Genomic DNA, 19,459 nt, shown 5'->3' with positions numbered 1-19,459 from the left:
CAGCCTTCTGGAGTAGGCGCCAGGGGACCAGTAGAGGCAAGGGCAAGAGGAGGGGAACATTTGGTAGGCTGGATTTGGAACCAGTTCTGTATCTGCCTGACAGGATGTCTGTGGGCACAGCCACCCCCTTGATTACTCGCTGTGGGGCAGGCCAAGCTCTGAGGCAATTATTCATTCATTTAACAAGGCATCTGTCTGTTTACTTATGGAGTGCCTACTGTGTGCAAGGTGGACAACCAATAATAGCTAGTATTTTTCCTGGATATTGTGAGGGCATACCCAACTTTCACACCACATCCTGAGAGATGGAGGCTAGAAGCAGAGGAAGCAACTAGGAAGAATGAGCGCCCCAAAGAAACAGGCCACTGGGCTTTGACTTATGTACTGTAGCCGTGGGGATTGCAGATAAAACCTGAGAATTACCAAGATCTTGGAAAACTCAAGACGGAAGGCCCGAAGTCATGGAGATAAAGGGGTGGGAAATGGAGTATGCATAGGGGGAATATAGGTGAAAGGCTCATCAAAGAGGCATGAAAGTGTCCTAGTAGATCCAGTGGGGGGAGCACTGAGTCGCGACAATTTCAGGAGGCCCGATGGTTGGGAGTATTCAGGGGATTGAGGTACTTTCTGTCCTGAGAAGAGGATGCTGGGTTCTGGCATCAGAGTGTGGAGAAAAGTTGGGGTGCGCGGTAGAGGCTTCTAGCAAAATTTCGAAGGAAGGATCAGTGTGTTGGGTTTGAGAAGATGCTGGAGTGTATTTAGGGGAAGGAGGGGCGTGGCTGGGGTGCCCATCCAGAGGACCGAACCAGATCCTCGGATTCGGCATTGGGGTAGCTGGGCCAGGGGGTGCCAGCCGGGTCTGCGGAGGTCTGTGGGTGGAGGTCGGCTGGAGACCGTGCTGGCAGCCGCGGGTTTGGCGCTCGGAGCGAGCCGCCCGGGGCTCCGCGGGGGGGCGGTACGAGCTCGGGCTGCGGGCGGGCGGGCCGGGGAGGAGGCGGCGGCTCCGAGAACATGAATCAGCGGCGGCGGCGGCGGCGACGGCGGCGACGGCTGTGGAAGGAGCGCGGTGGCCCAGGAGCGGCCCCGGGGACCCTGTGCGGCTGACGGCCGCCGCGGCGACTCGCAGCGGGCGCGGGTCTCGGAGCGCGGCCCCAGCGCCGCCCCCCGCCCCTCCCGCTGCCCTCCCCCACCTCGCCGCTCCTCCTCTCCTCCCTCCTCCCTCGTCGCTCGCGGGCCGGGCCCGGCATGGTGCGGCGTCGCCGCCGATGGCGCTGAGGCGGAGCATGGGGCGGTCGGGGCTCCTGCCGCTGCCGCTGCCGCCGCCGTCGCCGCCGCTGCTGCTGCTGCTGCTGCTGGCGGGTCTGGCCGCGCTGCTGCTCCCGGAGTCCGCGGCCGCAGGTAGGGGCTGGCTCGGGGGGACGGCGGAAAGCGGGGTCTGCGGAGGGGCGCGGCTGGGGTCGGAGCCCGGGGACAGCAGCCGGGCGAACCCCGGGCCTGGGCGGGCCGGAGATTTGGGCTGGGGGACCCAAGCTGGAAGGCCGAGGCTCGGGCACTGGGGGGAGGGGGCGCAGCCGGGTGTTCGCACCTGGATCTGTGGTCGGGGCCCCCGCCCCCAACTTTCTCGCGTCCGGGGCTCTTCTGTCGGGGTGGAAGGGAGAGGAGTAGGGCAGAGCGCTGAGTGGTCAGCGGGGGGTGTTTGGGACAGGATTTTCCCGCCTCGATGTTCCTAGTTGTTTGCTTTTCCCTCCCGGGACTGGGGACTCCATTCTGCCTGCCCCACACACGAAGGTCTCACTCTGAAGCCACAGGGGCTGGGGCTGAGCACCACAGGCACCCTTACATCATGTCGGTACAGGGGCTGTGAGATTACCTAGTCACAGAAAACACCTGGGCATACTCTAGTCCCTGTGCTCACTCCGAGCTTCCTGAAACCAAGCATGTTGGAGTGGCTGCACTGGTCTTTGCTTAGCCTTGCTTCCCACATAGCCACTGAGGCATTTGCCAGTGGCAGGAAGTGCTTCTTGTAGCACCCGGGATCCCCAAGTTCACATTACACACCCCTGGGACTGCTGGGCGGGTATCGGCTGTGAGGCTACCCCTCCTTGCCCTGTGCCTGGTTCTGAGAGGATGAAGGGGGTATGGAAGAGACAGGCCAGACCAGCAGCCACAGAACAAGCACCTTTTTTACAGACAGCACCCCCTGCCTTATCAGCACCTCAGGGTAGGAAAGGGTAGGCAACTGTGACTATTTCCAAGTGGAAAGGTGTGTATCTCAGAATCAGAGAGTCCAGGAATTTGCTTAGTTTCACACAGCCAAGGACGGGAAGAAGAAGCAAAATTGGATTTCAGCTCTGTGAATAGTTCACCTGCCCCTCTCCACTTAAAAACATGCTAGGAAACCAGGAGGGTGTGTGTGTGTGTGTGTGTGTGTGTATGTGTGTGTGTTCAAAGGGTGGCCTTCTGTTGGTGTGACAGTAGCTCAGGGGTCTTGGGCTCCCTCTTCAGGGCCCCTCCCCTCCCTTCTGCCTCCTACCTTCCTAGCACCCACCCCTGCACACATTCAGGTATTAATAGAGCGGATGGCTGCCAGGAAGGCTGCCATGTGTTTGATCTGACGTGGTTCTGCAGCCATATGTTCTCTGCTTCAGGGGAGCACCCCCTCCTTCCCTTCCTCAGCCTCCTTACACTTGAGAGGTGGGGTTCAGGGGGATGCCAGCAGCAGTGCAGGGTCTGGGCTCACCCCCTCGGGGGAAAGCTGGCTGCCTCTTGCACTGACTGGGTACAGTATCTGCCCCAGGTGTATGAGAGCGTCCCACTGTTGCAACCTGGCTTATTTTCCTTTTCTTGGTTGGGCCTGAACTTAACATCGCCCAGCAGGGAGGTATGGGGAAGAGGTCACTTCCTTATGGCTGGGAGGAACTTGGCCTTGGCAAACATGGTGCCAGGAGAGCTTGCCATGCTCTTTTCCTCAGCCCAGGTCCAGGCCACCTTCCCTCCTACACTGTCCTGCCTCTGCTTCCTTGGCCATTGGTTGAGAATGAGCCCTTCTGACACAGAACTTAAGTTCCGGAAGAAGATGGGGAATTTTTCCAGAAATGGGGTCCCTCCCAAGCAGAATGACACATTCTCCTTCCCACTTCTCAGGCCTGAAGCTCATGGGAGCCCCTGTGAAGCTGACAGTGTCCCAGGGGCAGCCGGTGAAGCTCAACTGCAGCGTGGAGGGGATGGAGGAGCCTGAGATACAGTGGGTGAAGGACGGGGCTGTGGTCCAGAGCGTGGATCAGGTGTACATCCCAGTCAGTGAGCAGCACTGGATTGGCTTCCTCAGGTGCAGGACTGTGGGAGAAGGCATGGAATGCCAGCCTGGGGCTGTGTGGTGCTCTTTCCTTGGGGTTTGGGAGCTGGGGGCAATACTGATGTCCAGAGGTCTGTGGTTTGTTTGTTTGTTTTTCCTTTAATTTGGCAACCTGTGGAAACTTCCAGAAGTGGGGGCAGGCTGCACCCATTGAGTCTGCCCAGCAGAGCTGCCCCCTTTGACTCTGGGAGGCCTGTTGTCCTGTTTCCACAGCCTGAAGTCAGTGGAGCGCTCTGATGCGGGCCGGTACTGGTGCCAGGTGGAGGATGGAGGCGAAACTGAGACCTCCCAGCCAGTGTGGCTCACTGTTGAAGGTGAGGAGGCAGAACCATCTGGGCATGTCAACCTGGAGCAGGTGCTGTCTGCTCTCTGCTAGTGACCACACTTCCGCCCAAGAAAGCTCAGTGGAAGCTGGGCTGCCCCACTGTTCTCTGGGGCCTGATTATGCTGGGCTCTAGAACCAGCCCAGACATGGAAGCCCATACTCACTGGGTCTTTGAGAACGAAGGGGGCAACTAGGACCCATAACCCAAGGGGTACAGTCAAGTTTCCATTATCTGAGCAACAAGCCTCCATCACCCATCTGGAGCTGGACCCTGTTCTGCCTAGTGGCCAAGCCCAAAGGGGGAGGGGTGGGGGAGGGGAAGAAAGCTCTGCAGCTGCAGGAGCTCAGAGCTGTTCAACCCAGGAAAACAAAGTGACTAAGAAAGTAACAAAGGGCCCTGAACTGGATCTGAGGCCTGCCAGCAGAACTCTGCTAAAGCTCCTGCCCATTCCCCCTTGTTTACTGCCCCTCCCCTAGCTCCCCACCCTCTGCCTCCCTGGCTTTGAGAAGGGCTGTTAGAGCAGGTCTGAGAAGGGAGACTCCCATCAGGCCCAAGGGGACAGCAGTAAAGGTTGTCCCTAAGGGGACCAAAGAAGAGAAGCTCACCCCTCCCTCATGCTAGAAGCCTATTTTGCACTTGACCCAATCATAAGGGCCTGTGGGACCTGTGGGGTCAAGAACTTCAAATGGTAGCAGACTTGTGGTTTGGGCAGCTGGAAGCTGCGAAGTGGCAAGGCTCACTCCCCAACTGCATTTTTCTCCCTAGGTGTGCCATTTTTCACTGTGGAGCCAAAAGACCTGGCAGTGCCACCCAATGCCCCTTTCCAACTGTCTTGTGAGGCCGTGGGTCCCCCAGAACCTGTTACCATTGTCTGGTGGAGAGGAGGCACGAAGGTTGGGGGACCTGCTCCTTCTCCTTCTGTGTTAAATGTAACAGGTGAGAGCCTCAGAAGGGGCTTTGAGCAGGGGTGGTGAGGCTGGCAGAGTTGGGATCTGCTTAAATCCCTGAGTTCGCTGATGTGAGTGTCCAGAGTGCCTGACTACGTGAGCTGCACCAGTACTAAATTCATTAGTCAGGTGTGCTGGGCGGGCTGGGTGGGCTAATTAGCGGTGATCCTGCTATGCGTGTGCTTAAGGAGATGCTGGGGCCTCGTTCTTCAGTTCACAGCAGTCTAGGCCGTGCACAGCTGGCCCTGGGAGATGATTGTATGGGACCGGGGCACCCATCCCCCCCACCCCTCCCAAGGGAAAAGGAGCCAGGAACCAGCCCACGCAGAGCTAAGAGGAGTGTCTGGCAGACTTGTTTAGAAGACAAGAGTCTCAGGCTGCCGAGTTGGGAATGGCAGGGGGAAGGAAGAGGGGGAGGGGAAGCCAGCTTAAAGATACTGGGGCTTTCTCTCTCCTATGGTCGTCTCCAGAAATCTCCAGATTTTTCCCCAAATAACTGTATCCATCCACATGGCCACACAGACCAAAAGCAGCCAGCACACCCACCTGAACCCCAAGATCCTCAGGCACGTACCTCACATGCTTGTGAGGCTTGCTCATCTGTGAAACAAAGTTAATGTTTCTGGTGGCAGCTTGAACTGGCTGAAAAAGATGGGAGTCTGAGCTTGGTCTCATGTAGTGACAGGTGGGAGGGGAGGAATCTGATCTGCCAAGTCCCCTGGTAACACAAACCTTGAGAGGGTGGACTGCAGGATCTGTTGGGAACGAGGGCAGGTCCTGTTCAAGAGGCACTGGGCTGGAGCAGATTAGAAGGGAGGTTGGGTTCTGTTTTCGCCAGATGTGCGTGGTTGGGACCCTCAGGCAGGCAGCTTGATAATAAGCACTCACTGAACTCCTACTCCACACACCACACTGTGCTAGGCACTGCAGGGGATCAAGGGAATACAAGAGAAATAGAAGCCATCTACCCAGCCCCCCAGGAGTTAGTATAATTGGGGAGACAAGACACATTCATAAGGAGTGGAGAACTATTGAAAGGCAGAGAATCTGCAAACAGAACAATGATATGGCACAGAGCAAGTGGGGAAGGACTCTGGAATGTGCAATATTGGAGTGACCAGAAAAGGGAGGCAGCTTGGGGTTGAGGTGGGTGGGAGGGCTTTACTGTGTGCCATGCACTTGACATATGTTACATCAGTTGGTTCTCACAGTTCTCCCATTTGGAAGATGAGAAAACAGAGCCCCAGCCCTGGGATTGGATATCCAGGCCCTTGCTGCCTAACCCCTTCCTTTGGCTGGAGGGACTCATAGGAAATTCAGATCCAGAGCCTAACTCTCCCCCTTCCTCAATCCCAGATTGAGTGGGAGTTGCTGCTTGGCAGGGGTGGGGGGCTGACTGAGGTTTTCTGGCCCCAGGGGTGACCCAGAGCACCGAGTTCTCCTGTGAAGCTCACAACCTAAAAGGCCTGGCTTCCTCTCGCCCAGCCACGGTTCGTCTTCAAGGTAGGGGGACCCCGGGGAGGGAGGGTCGGTGAGGCAAGGGCAGTCTCAGCAGGCTGCGGTGAAGTTAGAATGATTTGCTGTTCCAGCTCACCTCGGTCCTGCTGCGATCTGAGGGATGAGGGGTTAATTGGCAAAGCTCCATTCCTAGTGGGAGCACCTGAGACCCTGCCATAGCTGAGATGAGAATAGAAACCTGACGTCACAGCAGATTTCCCATCACGAAGCAGAGTCTTTGGGAGCGAGGGAGGGAGGGAGCCAGCGGGAGATGGTCAAGGCTCATGCCTAACCTTGCTTCTGCCAGCCCCTGTGAAGGGAATGGGGGTGGGGAAAACAGCCTAGCAAAATGATAGAAGAGACCCAGAAGGCTGGTGTGCAGACCGGAGTGGTGGAGAGGGAAAGCGAGCCAGTATGCAGGAATGGGCTGTGGCTGCAGGGGCAGCTGCCTCTCATGGGAACCTCCTGAGGCGGAGGTATTGTCCCCTGTCACACCCACTATCTCATCCTATTCCTTGGTCAGACAGGGGCCCCTGATTCAGGGAGAAACAACCTCTCTCCACAGCCTAGGCACTCTCCCAGGTATGAGCAGCTCTCTGCTGCCAGTTGCTTGGCTTGTGTATTACCGTGGTCCTGGGAGTGCTAAGTAGCCATCTTAAGTTTGGGGGGAGGGAAACTTAGGGAGGGACTCAAGGCTCGGCTCCCTGCCTTCTCCCTCCTCTCCCATCCTTCCTGGGCAGTGACTCTCAGTCCCCATCCACAGCACTGCCTGCAGCCCCCTTCAACATCACAGTGACGAAGCTCTCCAGCAGCAATGCTAGCGTGGCCTGGATGCCAGGTGCTGATGGCCGAGCCCTGCTCCAGTCCTGTACAGTCCAGGTAGGCTGAGAGGGCGGGACAGACTCATCTGGCCAGGCTTGTTCTGGCTGCTTTGATGGCACTTTGTTGACAGTGGTATCACATTTACCTGGTCTTGCCCGTGGGGCTTAGTCTCCAGCTATTCAGATGTCCTTCCCAGGCTGACGAGGAACAGCCTGGCCACTGCCCTTTATCATAGGATGCTCGGGCAACCAAGTGACAGCAGATCGGCTCCAACCCAAACGTTCTTCAGGCTGGAAAGCATATTGCTAGAGCAGATTAGGGATGCCCGGAAGAAGAGTACTTCTTATGTGGCAAAAAAACCTCAAACCCTTGACTTTTCTTCATACCTGTACTTTGTGCCCCACCCCATGATTCATGCCAAAAGAGAAGAGAGAGACCAGAAGGGCCCCTAGGCCCCAGAGAGAAGAAAAGCTACCTAAGGTGATACTAAAAATAAGAGGCAATGCAGCCTTGTTCATTTTGTCTATTCACTCAAAAGGCATTTAATGAGCACCTTGGAAATTGTTTGAGACAGTTCTGGGCTGCAAAGGCCCCTGTTCTGGGCTCCACCACTAAAGGACTCCACTCTGGCCCTCCTTTGGTTGCACCCCTTGTCCTTGAACAAGGAATCCCTAGAGCCAGGGGAACATGCCCATCCAGACGAGCAGGACACACCCCTCTCCCCTTAACCTGAATCTGCTTCTGGGGCCTGTATGGGCCCCTTCCCTGATCCACCCTCCCCAGGATCTATCATGCTATGGTATGTGCGCCTCTGAACCCAAAGGGCAGCCATTTTTAGAGGGGTGGGTATGCAGGCAGTGCTGTCTACACCCGTACACGTAATGTCTCTCATGGTGCGGACCCTGGCCTGGAGGCTGGCTCTTATGCCACCACATTCTGGCTTGGGACTCCAAATCCTTGGAGAATTATAAATGCAAACCTGATCTTCCTGGTTGATTCGTGGCTTTGTTTGTCAATAAATTAAGATAGAGAATATTTTACTTAATATTGTGTTAGCTGAATTTTTTTTCTTTTTTTGGCTGTGGTGTGCAGTAGCTTGATGTGGGATCTCAGTTCCCAGACCAGGGATTGAACCAGGGCCACAGTGGTGAAAGTGCCAAATCCTAACCACTAGACCACCAGGGAACTCCATCCCTGTAATATTTAGCTGTATGGTACACCAACCGGATCTCCATTTGTATTCTTGCCCTGGGTCCCAAGATGTAAGGTGCAAGCCTGGTTCACGGTACCCCTAGGCTCCCAGTTACTTTGCCTGTGAGAAGCTCTGAGCCTTTGCACTGGCATGTAAACAAAGTGTGGTAACCATTCTAACATAATTGTGCATCAAGCACAAAGGGGCACGAATTTCTCTCAAGTATTTGAGAAAGGCTTTCACAGAGAAAGTGGTATTTGCGCTGAATCTTAGAGGATGAGTTGGACTTTGCTAGGAAGAGCAGGTATTCTCAGGAAAAGGAACAACATTTGCAAAAACATGGAGAGATGTGGAACCTGGAGTGGGAGTGGGCGTGAAGGAGTGGGTTGCCAGTGTGTGCTGCTAGACCTGAGGAGGTGTTAACTCAAATTCCCGAGCCATACTAACACCTAACCCATCTTCCGTCTCTTCTCACGGGCCATAGGAGCCTCCTTCCCTTACATTATTAGTCTTCTGCTTTTCCATAGGTGACGCAGGCCCCAGGAGGCTGGGAGGTCCTGGCTGTCGTGGTCCCTGTACCACCTTTTACGTGCTTGCTCCGGGACCTGGCACCTGCTACCAACTACAGCCTCAGGGTTCGCTGTGCCAATGCCTTGGGGCCTTCTCCATATGCTGACTGGGTACCCTTTCGGACAAAGGGTCTAGGTAAGGGACCTACAGAGCAGAGTACCTGGGCAGGGCCTGAGCAGGGGAGGGGTGGTGTTGGCTCCGGTTCTGAATGTAGTTGATTAAGAGAAGGCTACCTGAGAGGGAGGATCATGCTTCCTTCAGGAAACACTCTGCTGCTTACCTGTGAACTAGATAACCCCCCTCCCCCATGCAGCTGTAGTTCTAGTGGATGGAACAGACAGGGAAAGCAGAAAAGACCAGGTAATTGTGATGGCCAAGAGTTACCCTAGGGTGGTCCAGGGATACCCTGTACAGAGCTCTGAGCTCTGAGTGATAAGGAGGGAGCCATACCTGGGGGAAATCACTGTAGGAAGGGGGCACAGAGTGCAGCGATCCTTGGCACAAACTTGCTGGGAGTTTGCTAGAGATTGCAAAGAGGCCAGCGGGCCGTGAGAGCAGAGTAGTGAAGGATGCCACTAAGGCAGTAACCAAGGTGATGAAGAGCAAGGCCCTGTCTAGCTGGGGTGGTTCAGGACGGTAGGTGAGAGCAGTTAGAAGTGGGAGGTGGACTCTTCCTCCACCTGCTGCTCTCCGAGCTGTTTAGTTTTTTGAAGTTGTTTGCAAAAGCCCGCATGGGGTAGTGGCCATGGGAAGGGCAGGGCTCTTAGCAGCCTTCTTTCTTTGGGAACAGCCCCAGCCAGCGCTCCCCAGAACCTCCATGCCATCCGCACAGAATCAGGCCTCATCCTGGAATGGGAAGAAGTGATCCCTGAGGGCCCTATGGAAGGCCCCCTGGGACCCTATAAACTGTCCTGGGTTCAAGACAACGGAACCCAGGTAAGGGAAGCCTCCAGCCTCCGAGTGTGTTAGGGTCTGTCCTCAGGGCTCTGAGGCCTTTAGGACTTCAGAATGGCTGTCTTTGGTGAGCCTGAGGGCCTTGGTGGGCCTTTCAGCCCAGGGAGTCTACCCTTCCCCGCCCTCCCCTGCAGGCTGCACTCCTGCTGGCTTAGGTCTCCTGTTAGGATTGCTTCCAGTGTCCACTTTGAATAGAAAGCAGGAAGCGAATTCCTGTACAAACCAAGAGAGGACACAGATAAGGCTTTCTTATCCCCCCTCCCCCGCCATTTCCCTCCCATCCCCCATCTCTGCATTCCTGGCCTCAGCCCTGCCTCTTTTTTTTTTTTTTGCGGACTGAGCCTTGTTTGTGTTCAGGAGAGGCCTCTGCAGCCTGGAGCAGGAATGTGATGACTCCCAGCAGGTTGTGTGCCTGCAGCCCCTGAACCCACAGTGTCCCTAGACTCCTGTGTTCCTAGTTCGACCTTTTTCTGCCTTCAGGCCTCAGCTGGAGGCCTTTTCCTCAGGCTCAGTGTGGGGTGGGGGCTTTTCCTGGCTGCAGGGTGAGCTGACAGTGGAGGGGACCAGGGCCAACCTGACGGGCTGGGATCCCCAGAAGGACCTGACTGTGCGTGTGTGCGTCTCCAATGCAGTTGGCTGTGGGCCCTGGAGTCAGCCACTGGTGGTCTCTCCTCATGACCACGCAGGTGAGGCCTGTAAGGGGGAGGGGACAGGGGATGGAGGGGCAGCCTAGACTGGTGGGAGGAGCCTGGCAGCGCCTCCTCTCTTAATACGCCCAAAGACTCAAACAGTGGAGGCCAGGCTTGTATCTCATTCTCCTCCCTGCCCCACAGCTACTAGTGTAGAAATCCCTGGGCACCTTGTAGGTCCCAACAGCCAGGTTCTGTCATTGATATGCGTAGTAACTCCTGGCTCTTCCTTTGGAGCCTCTTTCTACTTGGACTTTTTTTTTTTTTTTTTTTTTGCTTGCAAAAGATCTCCAGGCCAGGGATCAAACCCAAGCCACAACAGTGACAACGCTGGATCCTTAACCACTAGGCCACCAGGGAACTCCCTCCACTTGGGAATCTTATTGACTGAAAGGAGCCTCTTGACCAGGCCAGATGGCCATCTCTGGAAAATTTCAAAGGGCCTCCTCTTGCTGTTAGCCTAGCTCATGCCACTATCTCTGTCTCCCACAGGCCAGCATGGCCCTCCCCACAGCCGCACATCTTGGGTGCCTGTGGTCCTGGGTGTGCTGACAGCCCTAGTGACAGCTGCTGCCCTGGCCCTTATCCTGCTTCGAAAGAGGCGGAAGGAGACACGGTTTGGGTAAGAGGGTGGGGACACGGAGGAAGAGTCAGGTGGTGACTGAAGACCTTGGAGCTGACTCCAAGTTCTGGGTTCTCTTTAGGCAAGCCTTTGACAGCGTTATGGCCCGTGGGGAGCCAGCTGTTCACTTCCGGGCAGCGCGGTCCTTCAATCGAGAAAGGCCTGAGCGCATTGAGGCCACACGTGAGTGATGGGGAATGGCAGGAGGGGAAAATGGGCTGTCTTGGGCCCCTACCTGCAGTCACTTGACCAATGACTTACTCATTTCCCCTTGATTCATTTGATCTGAACTTGATGAGTCCCAAGCACAGAGTAGTGGAAAAGACATATACCCACCTCCTGCAGGTCGCCAACCTAGCTGTGGAAGAGTTGAACTAAGCTTACGTCTGATCTGAGGGTGGAGTCTGGGGTGTGGGAAGCAAGTTGGGTTTTGTATCAGGAACCAGAGGGGTCCCTCCCCTTTCTGACCAACCCTGCTCCCCACAGTGGACAGCTTGGGCATCAGCGATGAGCTGAAGGACAAACTGGAGGATGTGCTCATCCCAGAGCAGCAGTTCACCCTGGGCCGGATGTTGGGCAAAGGTGTGTGGGGCTGTGCAGGGACTGGCATGAGTTGCCACGTCTGGGTGTGTTTGTTTGCTGTCATCACTCTGAGGGTGTGGATTTGGGTCAGCTCTTATGAATAGGATTTGCTTGTAGACTCCTGGGTTTGGGATATTTGGGGGAATGGGGACGAGAAGGGCTGAGGTGTTACTCCCAATATACTTTGCTTTGCCTACGAATGAGGGAGCCTCCTCCAGTGGCCCCAGAGTGTAGTGATTTTGTGTCCCTATGAAGGGCCATCTGGGAGGGCTGCCTGTGGGGGACAGGAGGCCAAGGGGACTCACCATCCTTTGGGTCGGTTCCTAGGAGAGTTTGGTTCAGTGAGGGAAGCCCAGCTGAAGCAGGAGGATGGCTCCTTTGTGAAAGTGGCCGTAAAGATGCTGAAAGGTGAGTGGAGAATAGTACTATAGTTATGGGGTGATGGTGTCCTTTGGGGGGTGGTGAGAGGGGTGGCTGATCCTGAAGCAGGCTCTGCTGGGCCCCTAGACTTTCCAAGGAGAATTAGTCAGCACTCACTGGGATGCTGTCTGTACCTTGTGAATAATTCACAGGCATGTATCCATACTCATTGGTGCCACAGCCTTTTGACCTCTGCTGTAGCAGTGACTGTCCTGTGGTCGCACTAGGGGTGATTAAAGCTGTGGTTGGTTGTGCTACTCAGCTGTCCAAGCCAAAGGGAAGGCATGAGCAAGGGGAGAGATCGTTGGATAGCACCCGTCCATGGGGGTTTCTCCTGCTCGTGCCCAGACTGTTTCCTGGGCCCCTGGAGGGCACATGTCCCTCATTCCCTCCCTCCTTTTCTCCCAGCTGACATCATTGCCTCAAGCGACATTGAAGAGTTCCTCAGAGAAGCGGCCTGCATGAAGGAGTTTGACCACCCACACGTGGCCAAGCTTGTTGGTGAGCCCCTTTTGCAGGGAGGCAGATGTAAAATAGGGCTAAAATTGTGCTCCCCTGATGTGAGGGCAGCTGGTGAGAGAGAAGTTTGGACTTGCCTGGCAGGTAAGCCGATGTCAAAATAGCAAGGAGGGGCCTGGATGAAATCTCATCAGCCTCCAGGTAAGGGGTTCAGTTTGCAGACTTGGTGCCGTGAAGATTGCTCATGTGAACAGAGAAGGAGGAGGAGAAGGAGGAGGAGGAGACAGAGAAGATGCTCCAGAGATTGGGGGTCAGCCAGAGTCCCTCCTGGGTAGTCACCAGCCAGTGGGAAACTTATGGGGAAAGAGGTAGCAGAGGAGTTCCCTTTGTGACTCAGTGGGTTAAGAACCCGACTAGTGTCCCTGAGGATTCAGGTTGATCCCTGGCTTCACTCAGTGGGTTAAAGGATATGGTGTTGCCACAAGCTGAGGTATAGGTCAGCAGCTGCAGCTCTGATTCAGCTTTTAGCCTGGGAACTTCCATATGCCACAGGTATGGCCCTAAAAAAGGGGGAAAAATAATAAATAAATAAATAAATAAAAAGAGGTAGCACAGCTAGGGCTAGAGGTTGGTCTGAACCGGTGGAGGTTCATGCAGATGCCTAAGCCATCCCTTGACCTTTCTGTGCCCCGCTGACTCTCCCTTGTCCCCAGGGGTGAGCCTCCGGAGCAGGGCCAAAGGCCGTCTCCCCATTCCCATGGTCATCCTGCCTTTCATGAAGCACGGGGACCTGCACGCCTTCCTGCTCGCCTCCCGGATTGGGGAGAACCCCTTTGTGAGTGCCCGGGGTGGGAGCAGCCAGGAGCTGGAAAGGGACAGAGAACCTGGGAGAGAGGTGGGTTTGGTGGGTAGGACTGATTAAGTTGATTGGGAGAAGATGGGCTCCAAGTTTGACTCTTATTATGCTAACATGTTTTCTTCTCCCTGACAAATCCCTGCTGGGAATTTAGGCTGGGCAAGGCCCCTTCCTTGGGGAAGAGTCCTGTGGCGCCCCATATGGGAGGAGTCTTGATTTTGGGGTGCTCTCCCTCAGCCCAGCCAAAGCTTCCTTGCATTGGGAAACCCCCTCATCCCCATCCGTTCAGTGATTCTGAGGGCAGCCTTTAAGCGTTCTGGCCAGGGAACCGCATTCCTCCTGCCTCAGCTGGGCAGAAGGTCTAGCCTGAGCTTGTCCTGTCCACCCCCCCCGCCCCAGAACCTGCCCCTGCAGACCCTGGTCCGGTTCATGGTGGACATTGCCTGTGGCATGGAGTATCTGAGCTCCCGGAACTTTATCCACCGAGACCTGGCTGCTCGGAACTGCATGTACGTACTTCTGGAGGGCTTGGGTGGGAGGACTAGCCAGGAATGACTAGCTAACAGTCAGCTCCCACCTGGAACAGTACTTGCTACACTGAGGGGACAGCTTGGGAGCAAAGACACCCTGGATTTAGTAAGGCTGCCAGCCACAGGGAAGGCTGACCCATCCTCCAACATCCCGCACAGGCTGGCGGAAGACATGACAGTGTGTGTGGCCGACTTTGGACTGTCCCGGAAGATCTATAGCGGGGACTACTATCGCCAGGGCTGTGCCTCCAAACTGCCCGTCAAGTGGCTGGCCCTGGAGAGCCTGGCTGACAACCTGTATACTGTGCACAGTGACGTGGTGAGCAGTAGCGTGGACCTGGGTGTGGGTGGACCTTGAGCATCTCTGAGGGCCCCGGCTTTGGCTCTCCAGGCTTTGGCTGCCCCATTTTGAGGCCCCTAAGCCCCAAGATGTGTTTGCCTCGGGACTCTGCCTGGTTCCAGAAGCCTAGTGACACTTCCCCTTCAACCTCGATTCTGTTGCAGTGGGCCTTTGGGGTGACCATGTGGGAGATCATGACTCGTGGGCAGACACCATATGCTGGCATCGAGAACGCTGAGATTTACAACTACCTCATCGGCGGGAACCGCCTGAAACAGCCTCCGGAGTGTATGGAGGACGTGTGAGTGCCCCGGGAACGGGGTTCCGGGAAGAAATAGGTATTTGGGGTTTCAGCTGATGGCTGCCACCACAGCTGCTGGCCCAGTGGGAGCTCAAATGCTCCATTGGACTTGTGTGTGTCTAAACATCTTTGTCATTGGAAGGAAGCCTGACCCCTAAGTGCCTCTTCATCTACCACTCCAGTTTTCTTTCTCTCCGCCTTTACCATCCTGTGGTTCTTGCTCCAGCCTTTTCCCATCACTCTGTTTTCTCCAGTTTCCAGAGAGAACCAGGAACCCCACCCAAGGGCAGAAGGTACAGGGTTGAACAACAGTGCAGGTTTCCCTGTCACCTCCTCCCCGCTCCTGCTCCTTCGCCAAGGCTGAGCTCTCCCGCCCCCTCAGGGAGTGCTGCACGGGCAGGAAGAGAACTGCTGCTGCATCACATTCCGAGCTTGACAAGGAGGGGGCGCTGGGGGCGGGAGGTTGGGTTCCTTTCTTGTCTTAACCTCCTCTTGGTGGTAGTGGAGAGACCTAAGATAACAAACTGAGATCCTGGGGAGAAGGGTGGTGCCTCCTGTCCTCTCTGGAAGCCTGGAGCCCTTGGGGGCTGGGTGGGGTGGTGATGCACTCTCTGCAGGGGGAGTGTCAGGAGTCGCTTGTGACTGGAAGATAGTATTGCTGACCTTAGCTGGGTCCTTTACAGGCATTCTTTCAGGTAATCCTCCCCTAACCCGATGAAGAAAAGACTGTTATTATCCCCATTTTGTAGATGAGGAACTAGGATTAAAGCGGTTAAGTAATATGACCCAGGTCACACGGCTATTAAGTGAATGAGTTGGGACTTGAACCTAGATCCCTGTGATTTCAGAATGTGCCTATTAACCATGACCCCGGCTATGATTTGCCTGTTTTAGTTTTATTCTCCCACCCCTTGCAAGCCAGAGTTTCCCTGGGCCCCCGGAGGCCCTTTCCACTAGTGTGTTGGGGGCATGGGGAGTAGCAGGGGTACATCCACAATGATCTTTCCTGATTTTCTGCTCTGGGGTTGAACCTCCAGAGGTCCAAGAATGGGGACAGGCAGAGGAAGGCCCAGCCTGAATGGTGGGGTCCTCTTTCTCTAGGACAGTGGGTTTGAAGTGCCCTGAGGCTGGAGTTTGGGAGAGAGGGAAATTTGAGTACCACAAACCAGGCTCTGCCCCTCCTACTCTGGGGCGTGGCAGGGATGGGACACTCAGGTCTCCAGTGGCTGCAGCCTGCCTGGGCCTCTGGAGCTTCTGAGGCTCTGCTGGGCAGTGGGGACCAGGCCCCGACTTAGTGTACTGCCCGGCTGGAGTTAGTGTTGTCAACAGAGGGTGGGCAGGCGCTGGCCTCCCACCAGGCATCCGGGTGGACAGGCGCCAGTTGGCTCCTGGCACAGCCTTGACAGTGTGTCCCAGCTTGGTCACATAGCCACAGTCTGGACCATTCCCACGACCTACTCAGGGCCTGGCATGATTCCCCCCTCGCTGGAGGCCCCTGTCAGGAGGGCTGGTGTGTGGGGTGTGTCTAGGGGTTTTATTGTGGGCACAGGCAAGGAAGTCAGGAATTTGCTCTGACTAGATCTAGTCTCAAACCCTTCCCGTTAGTGTTTTTTTTTTGTTTGTTTTGTTTTTTTCCCTCAGCCAGAGGCATTCCCTGGGAGCAGGGATAAGACCACAGGGAATCTGTAAAGCTCCCAAGAGTATAAGTAAAAAATGTTCCTGCCAGGGGAAAAGGGCTGGAAGCTCTTCTCAGAGTCTCAGAGGTGTCCATGAACTGTGAGGATTTAAGACCCCCTGAATGGGTGAGGATTTAGGACAAAGGGTGGAGGCTCAAATCCCTCCCCCGCCCCGACCCCCAGGCCCCATAAAATAACCCTGACTCCAGGCCGTGTTCCCCAAGATGAAAACACTCCTACTACCTGCCTCCCTAAACATAGGAGGGACTTTGGACCCAACCCACCTGGCTTCGTCACTCTACCTGTGTGGCCTTAGTCATTGTTCTTAACCTCTCTATACCTGTTTGAACATTGGTAAAATGGGGATCACTTATTTCACAGTATTGGGAGAACTAATAATCAGTGTAAAATCCTTAGAAGAGTGCCAGGTACATAGTAAGCCCTATACATGAGTGTATTCCATAATTTTTTTTTTTTAATTTAATATTCATTGCCAACCTGGTTCTTTTTTTTTTTTTTTTTTTTTTGTCTTTCTGCCTTTTCTAGGGCCGCACCTGTGGCATATGGAGGCTCCCAGGCTAGGAGTCTAATCGGAGCTGTTGTTGCCGGCCTACTCCAGAGCCCCAGCAACACGGGATCTGAGCTGTGTCTATGACCTACAGCTCATGCAACACCAGATCCTTAACCCACTGAGCGAGACCAGGGATCGAACCCGCAACCTCATGGTTCCTAGTCGGATTGGCTAACCACTGAGCCACGATGGGAACTCCAATAAATTTTTTCTTTAAATCCCAGTTTCATATGAGTAAGGGACCTCTGCTTTTGAGGGAAGGAGCATCTTTTCCCTCCTCTGGCTCCTCACTACCTCCCCTCGCCCTCCTTTCCTCCCCAGGTATGAGCTCATGTACCAGTGCTGGAGCGCCGACCCCAAGCAGCGCCCGAGCTTCACATGTCTGCGGATGGAGCTAGAGAATGTCCTGGGCCGCCTGTCTGTGCTGTCCACCAGTCAGGACCCCTTGTACATCAATCTTGAGGGAGCTCAGGAGCCTGCTGAGGGAGGCAGCCTGGAGCTGCCTGGTGGGGACCAGGCCAGTGGCAGAGCTGGGGATGGCAGTGGCCTAGAGGCAGTGGGGGGCATCCCCAGTGACTATCGGTACATTCTCAGTCCCGGGGGGCTGGCTGAGCGGCCTGAGCAGGAGGAGCAGCAGCCAGAAAGCCCCGTCAATGAGGCCCAGGGGCTGCTGCTGCTGCAGCAAGGGCTACTACCCCACAGTAGCTGTTAGCCCACAGGCAGAGGGCATCTGGGGCCATGTGGCCGGCTGTGCTGGCTGACTAAGCCCCGTCTGACCCCAGCCCAGGCAGCAAGGCGTGGAGGCTCCTGTGGTAGTCTTCCTAAGCTGTGCTGGAAGCCTGGACTGACCAAATGACCCAATCCCAGTTCTTCCTGCAACCACTCTGTGGCCGGCCTGGCATCAGTTCAGGCCTTGGCTGGGTGGAGGTAGGCCAGGCCTGGTTGTCTAAACCCAGGCAGCTGGCAGAGGGGGTGGTTATGTTTCCGTGGTTACCATGGGTGTGGAGAGCGGCTGGGGGAGGGTAGGTCCAACCCTGTGGGCCCCTGCTCTCCCGGCTGTGCTGCCCCTGCTGCTTTAGTGTATGCATTGAGGCATCTCTGGCCTGGGGGCCCATCTGTGCCTGTGCTTGGGGGTTGAAGGCCCAGGTTTTCCCCTCCTCACAAAGAGATGCCCTTGTATTATTCCCCTTTAGGTGAGAATTGGTAAGGGGTTGGTACAGTCAGGTCCGAAGCCCTGTAGGGGGTGGCAGTGGGACACTCGGGTCTGAGTCATTGTCATCTTCCTGGTTACCCATCCTGCCTAGGCCAGGAGTAAAGTGCAGCTGACCAGGCATAGCAAGGCGTGCTGGATTACACAGGCTACATTTGCCAAGCTTCTAAAGGTAATGCACTGAGCCTGGCAAGAGGAAGGGGTGCAGTAGGGCTTGCCCAGGAATGAGTGAGGCCAGAGAGGAGTCCAGGAGCCCCTCTTCACGCCCTCCCACAGTCTGTCTGAGCATGCTACCAAATCCCCAAATATCCTAAGACTAACAAAGGCAGCTGTGTCTGAGTCCGATCCTTCCACGCAGCATCCCCTAGTCCCAACCTTCTCTCTTAAAAAGGAGGCCTTCTTTTGTCCCAGGTCTCCAGAGACGGAGAGAAATTGGCCTGATGGCTGGTGTGTGTGTAGGTGAGGGGGAATTACTGGAGCCTGGACCCCAGCTCTGGATCGGGAGCCTCTGGGAATGCGTGGGGCAGGCCCTTGCTCTTAGGGACTTTTCCAAGCTGTTAGATGCTGTTTAAAAAATAAATTGAAGACTAAAGACCCAAGGCTTTGTCTCTTAAATGTTTACTTTTTCCCCCAGATCACAAAAAATGAAGCATCTCTGCATGGAGAAAAGTCTGGAAAGACATATGCCAGAATGTTCACAGCTGTTATCTTTACATGATGTGATTAAGGGGACTTTTTTTCCCTTTGTGTTTTCCAAGTTTTTTGTTTTGAGCACAAAATGCTTTTCTAATTACAGAAGGTCCCAAAGAATACATAGCAGATAATTAGGAAAATGCAGAAAGTCTAAAAATGCCAAATAACCATACCACCTTTAACCTTTTGAAAATGCAATGTTTTGAAAAAGTTCTTTATCTTGGAACAAGGACAAAGAGACTGCTTTGGCTGCCTCCTAACCCTCTATCAGATTCTTGTCTGTCACTGGATGTGGAGACCGAGACCGCTCTCACCTTCACACAATGTGAACAGAGCCAGGAGACTGGGAAGAAATGGGCAAAGAGCATGGTGAGCCTTTTGAAGATTAGATATAAGAGCGTGAAGTTTGCTTCCAAATGTTTCCATCTGAAAACTTTAGAAGCTTTTAGAGCAAGCTGATGGGAACAAGCCACAAGAGGTGTGAGAAACAGGCTGCTCTCTGTAGTGGGGTGTGGGAACACAGGTATTGTGCTACTGGCTGAGGGCAATGGAATGGGGCGGGTGCTTGTGAAAGCTAATATCCTGAAAAACCTGTTGCTGGCACTCCAGATTGTGGTTCCCACCTGGATCATGAGAACTGAAGTAATTTCCAGGGAGGTGGCTTTCAGAATCTTTCCTACTGGTGATTAGATTTAACTGCAGGTAATGATTATCTGTGAGGTATCCCAATGATTATTGGGAATTATTGACTAGGAAGACCTTTACTCTCAAATAATTTTCTGCTATAATTGGGCTCCTTTTATGTGCCAGGCACAGTTCCTAGCACTTCATGTGCGTGTGTGTGTTT

The 19,459-nt window shown here is 54.8% G+C and overlaps 1 protein-coding gene across 6 annotated transcripts; it reads left to right on the top strand.

Moving 5' to 3' along the window:
* Positions 1-560: 560 nt before the first annotated feature.
* Positions 561-18,518, top strand: TYRO3 (TYRO3 protein tyrosine kinase). Of its 6 annotated transcripts, none has more exons than XM_084973551.1 (19): positions 561-620; positions 3,145-3,328; positions 3,569-3,669; positions 4,447-4,617; positions 6,045-6,131; positions 6,889-7,004; positions 8,667-8,844; positions 9,500-9,645; positions 10,205-10,349; positions 10,845-10,974; positions 11,057-11,157; positions 11,461-11,556; positions 11,884-11,964; positions 12,385-12,477; positions 13,149-13,270; positions 13,691-13,800; positions 13,981-14,140; positions 14,326-14,462; positions 17,031-18,518. In XM_084973551.1, exons 2-19 carry the CDS (start codon positions 3,156-3,158, stop codon positions 17,419-17,421), a joined length of 2,538 nt encoding a protein of 845 aa, XP_084829677.1. In that variant the 5' UTR covers positions 561-620; positions 3,145-3,155; the 3' UTR covers positions 17,422-18,518. The 6 variants fall into 6 exon arrangements, with proteins under 6 accessions (XP_084829677.1, XP_084829665.1, XP_084829682.1 ...); XM_084973539.1 differs by having other exon boundaries at positions 13,149-13,330; XM_084973556.1 differs by having other exon boundaries at positions 573-682.
* The last annotated feature ends 941 nt before the right edge of the window (positions 18,519-19,459 follow it).

This window comes from Sus scrofa, chromosome 1 (genome assembly GCF_054392235.1).
Source record: "Sus scrofa isolate SSC_HxYL_T2T_F1_AM1 chromosome 1, Sscrofa_HxYL_maternal_Yorkshire_Landrace_v2.0, whole genome shotgun sequence".
In the NCBI taxonomy this organism is placed as follows: Eukaryota; Metazoa; Chordata; class Mammalia; order Artiodactyla; family Suidae; genus Sus; species Sus scrofa.
This window is presented reverse-complemented; position numbering and strand designations above follow the sequence as displayed.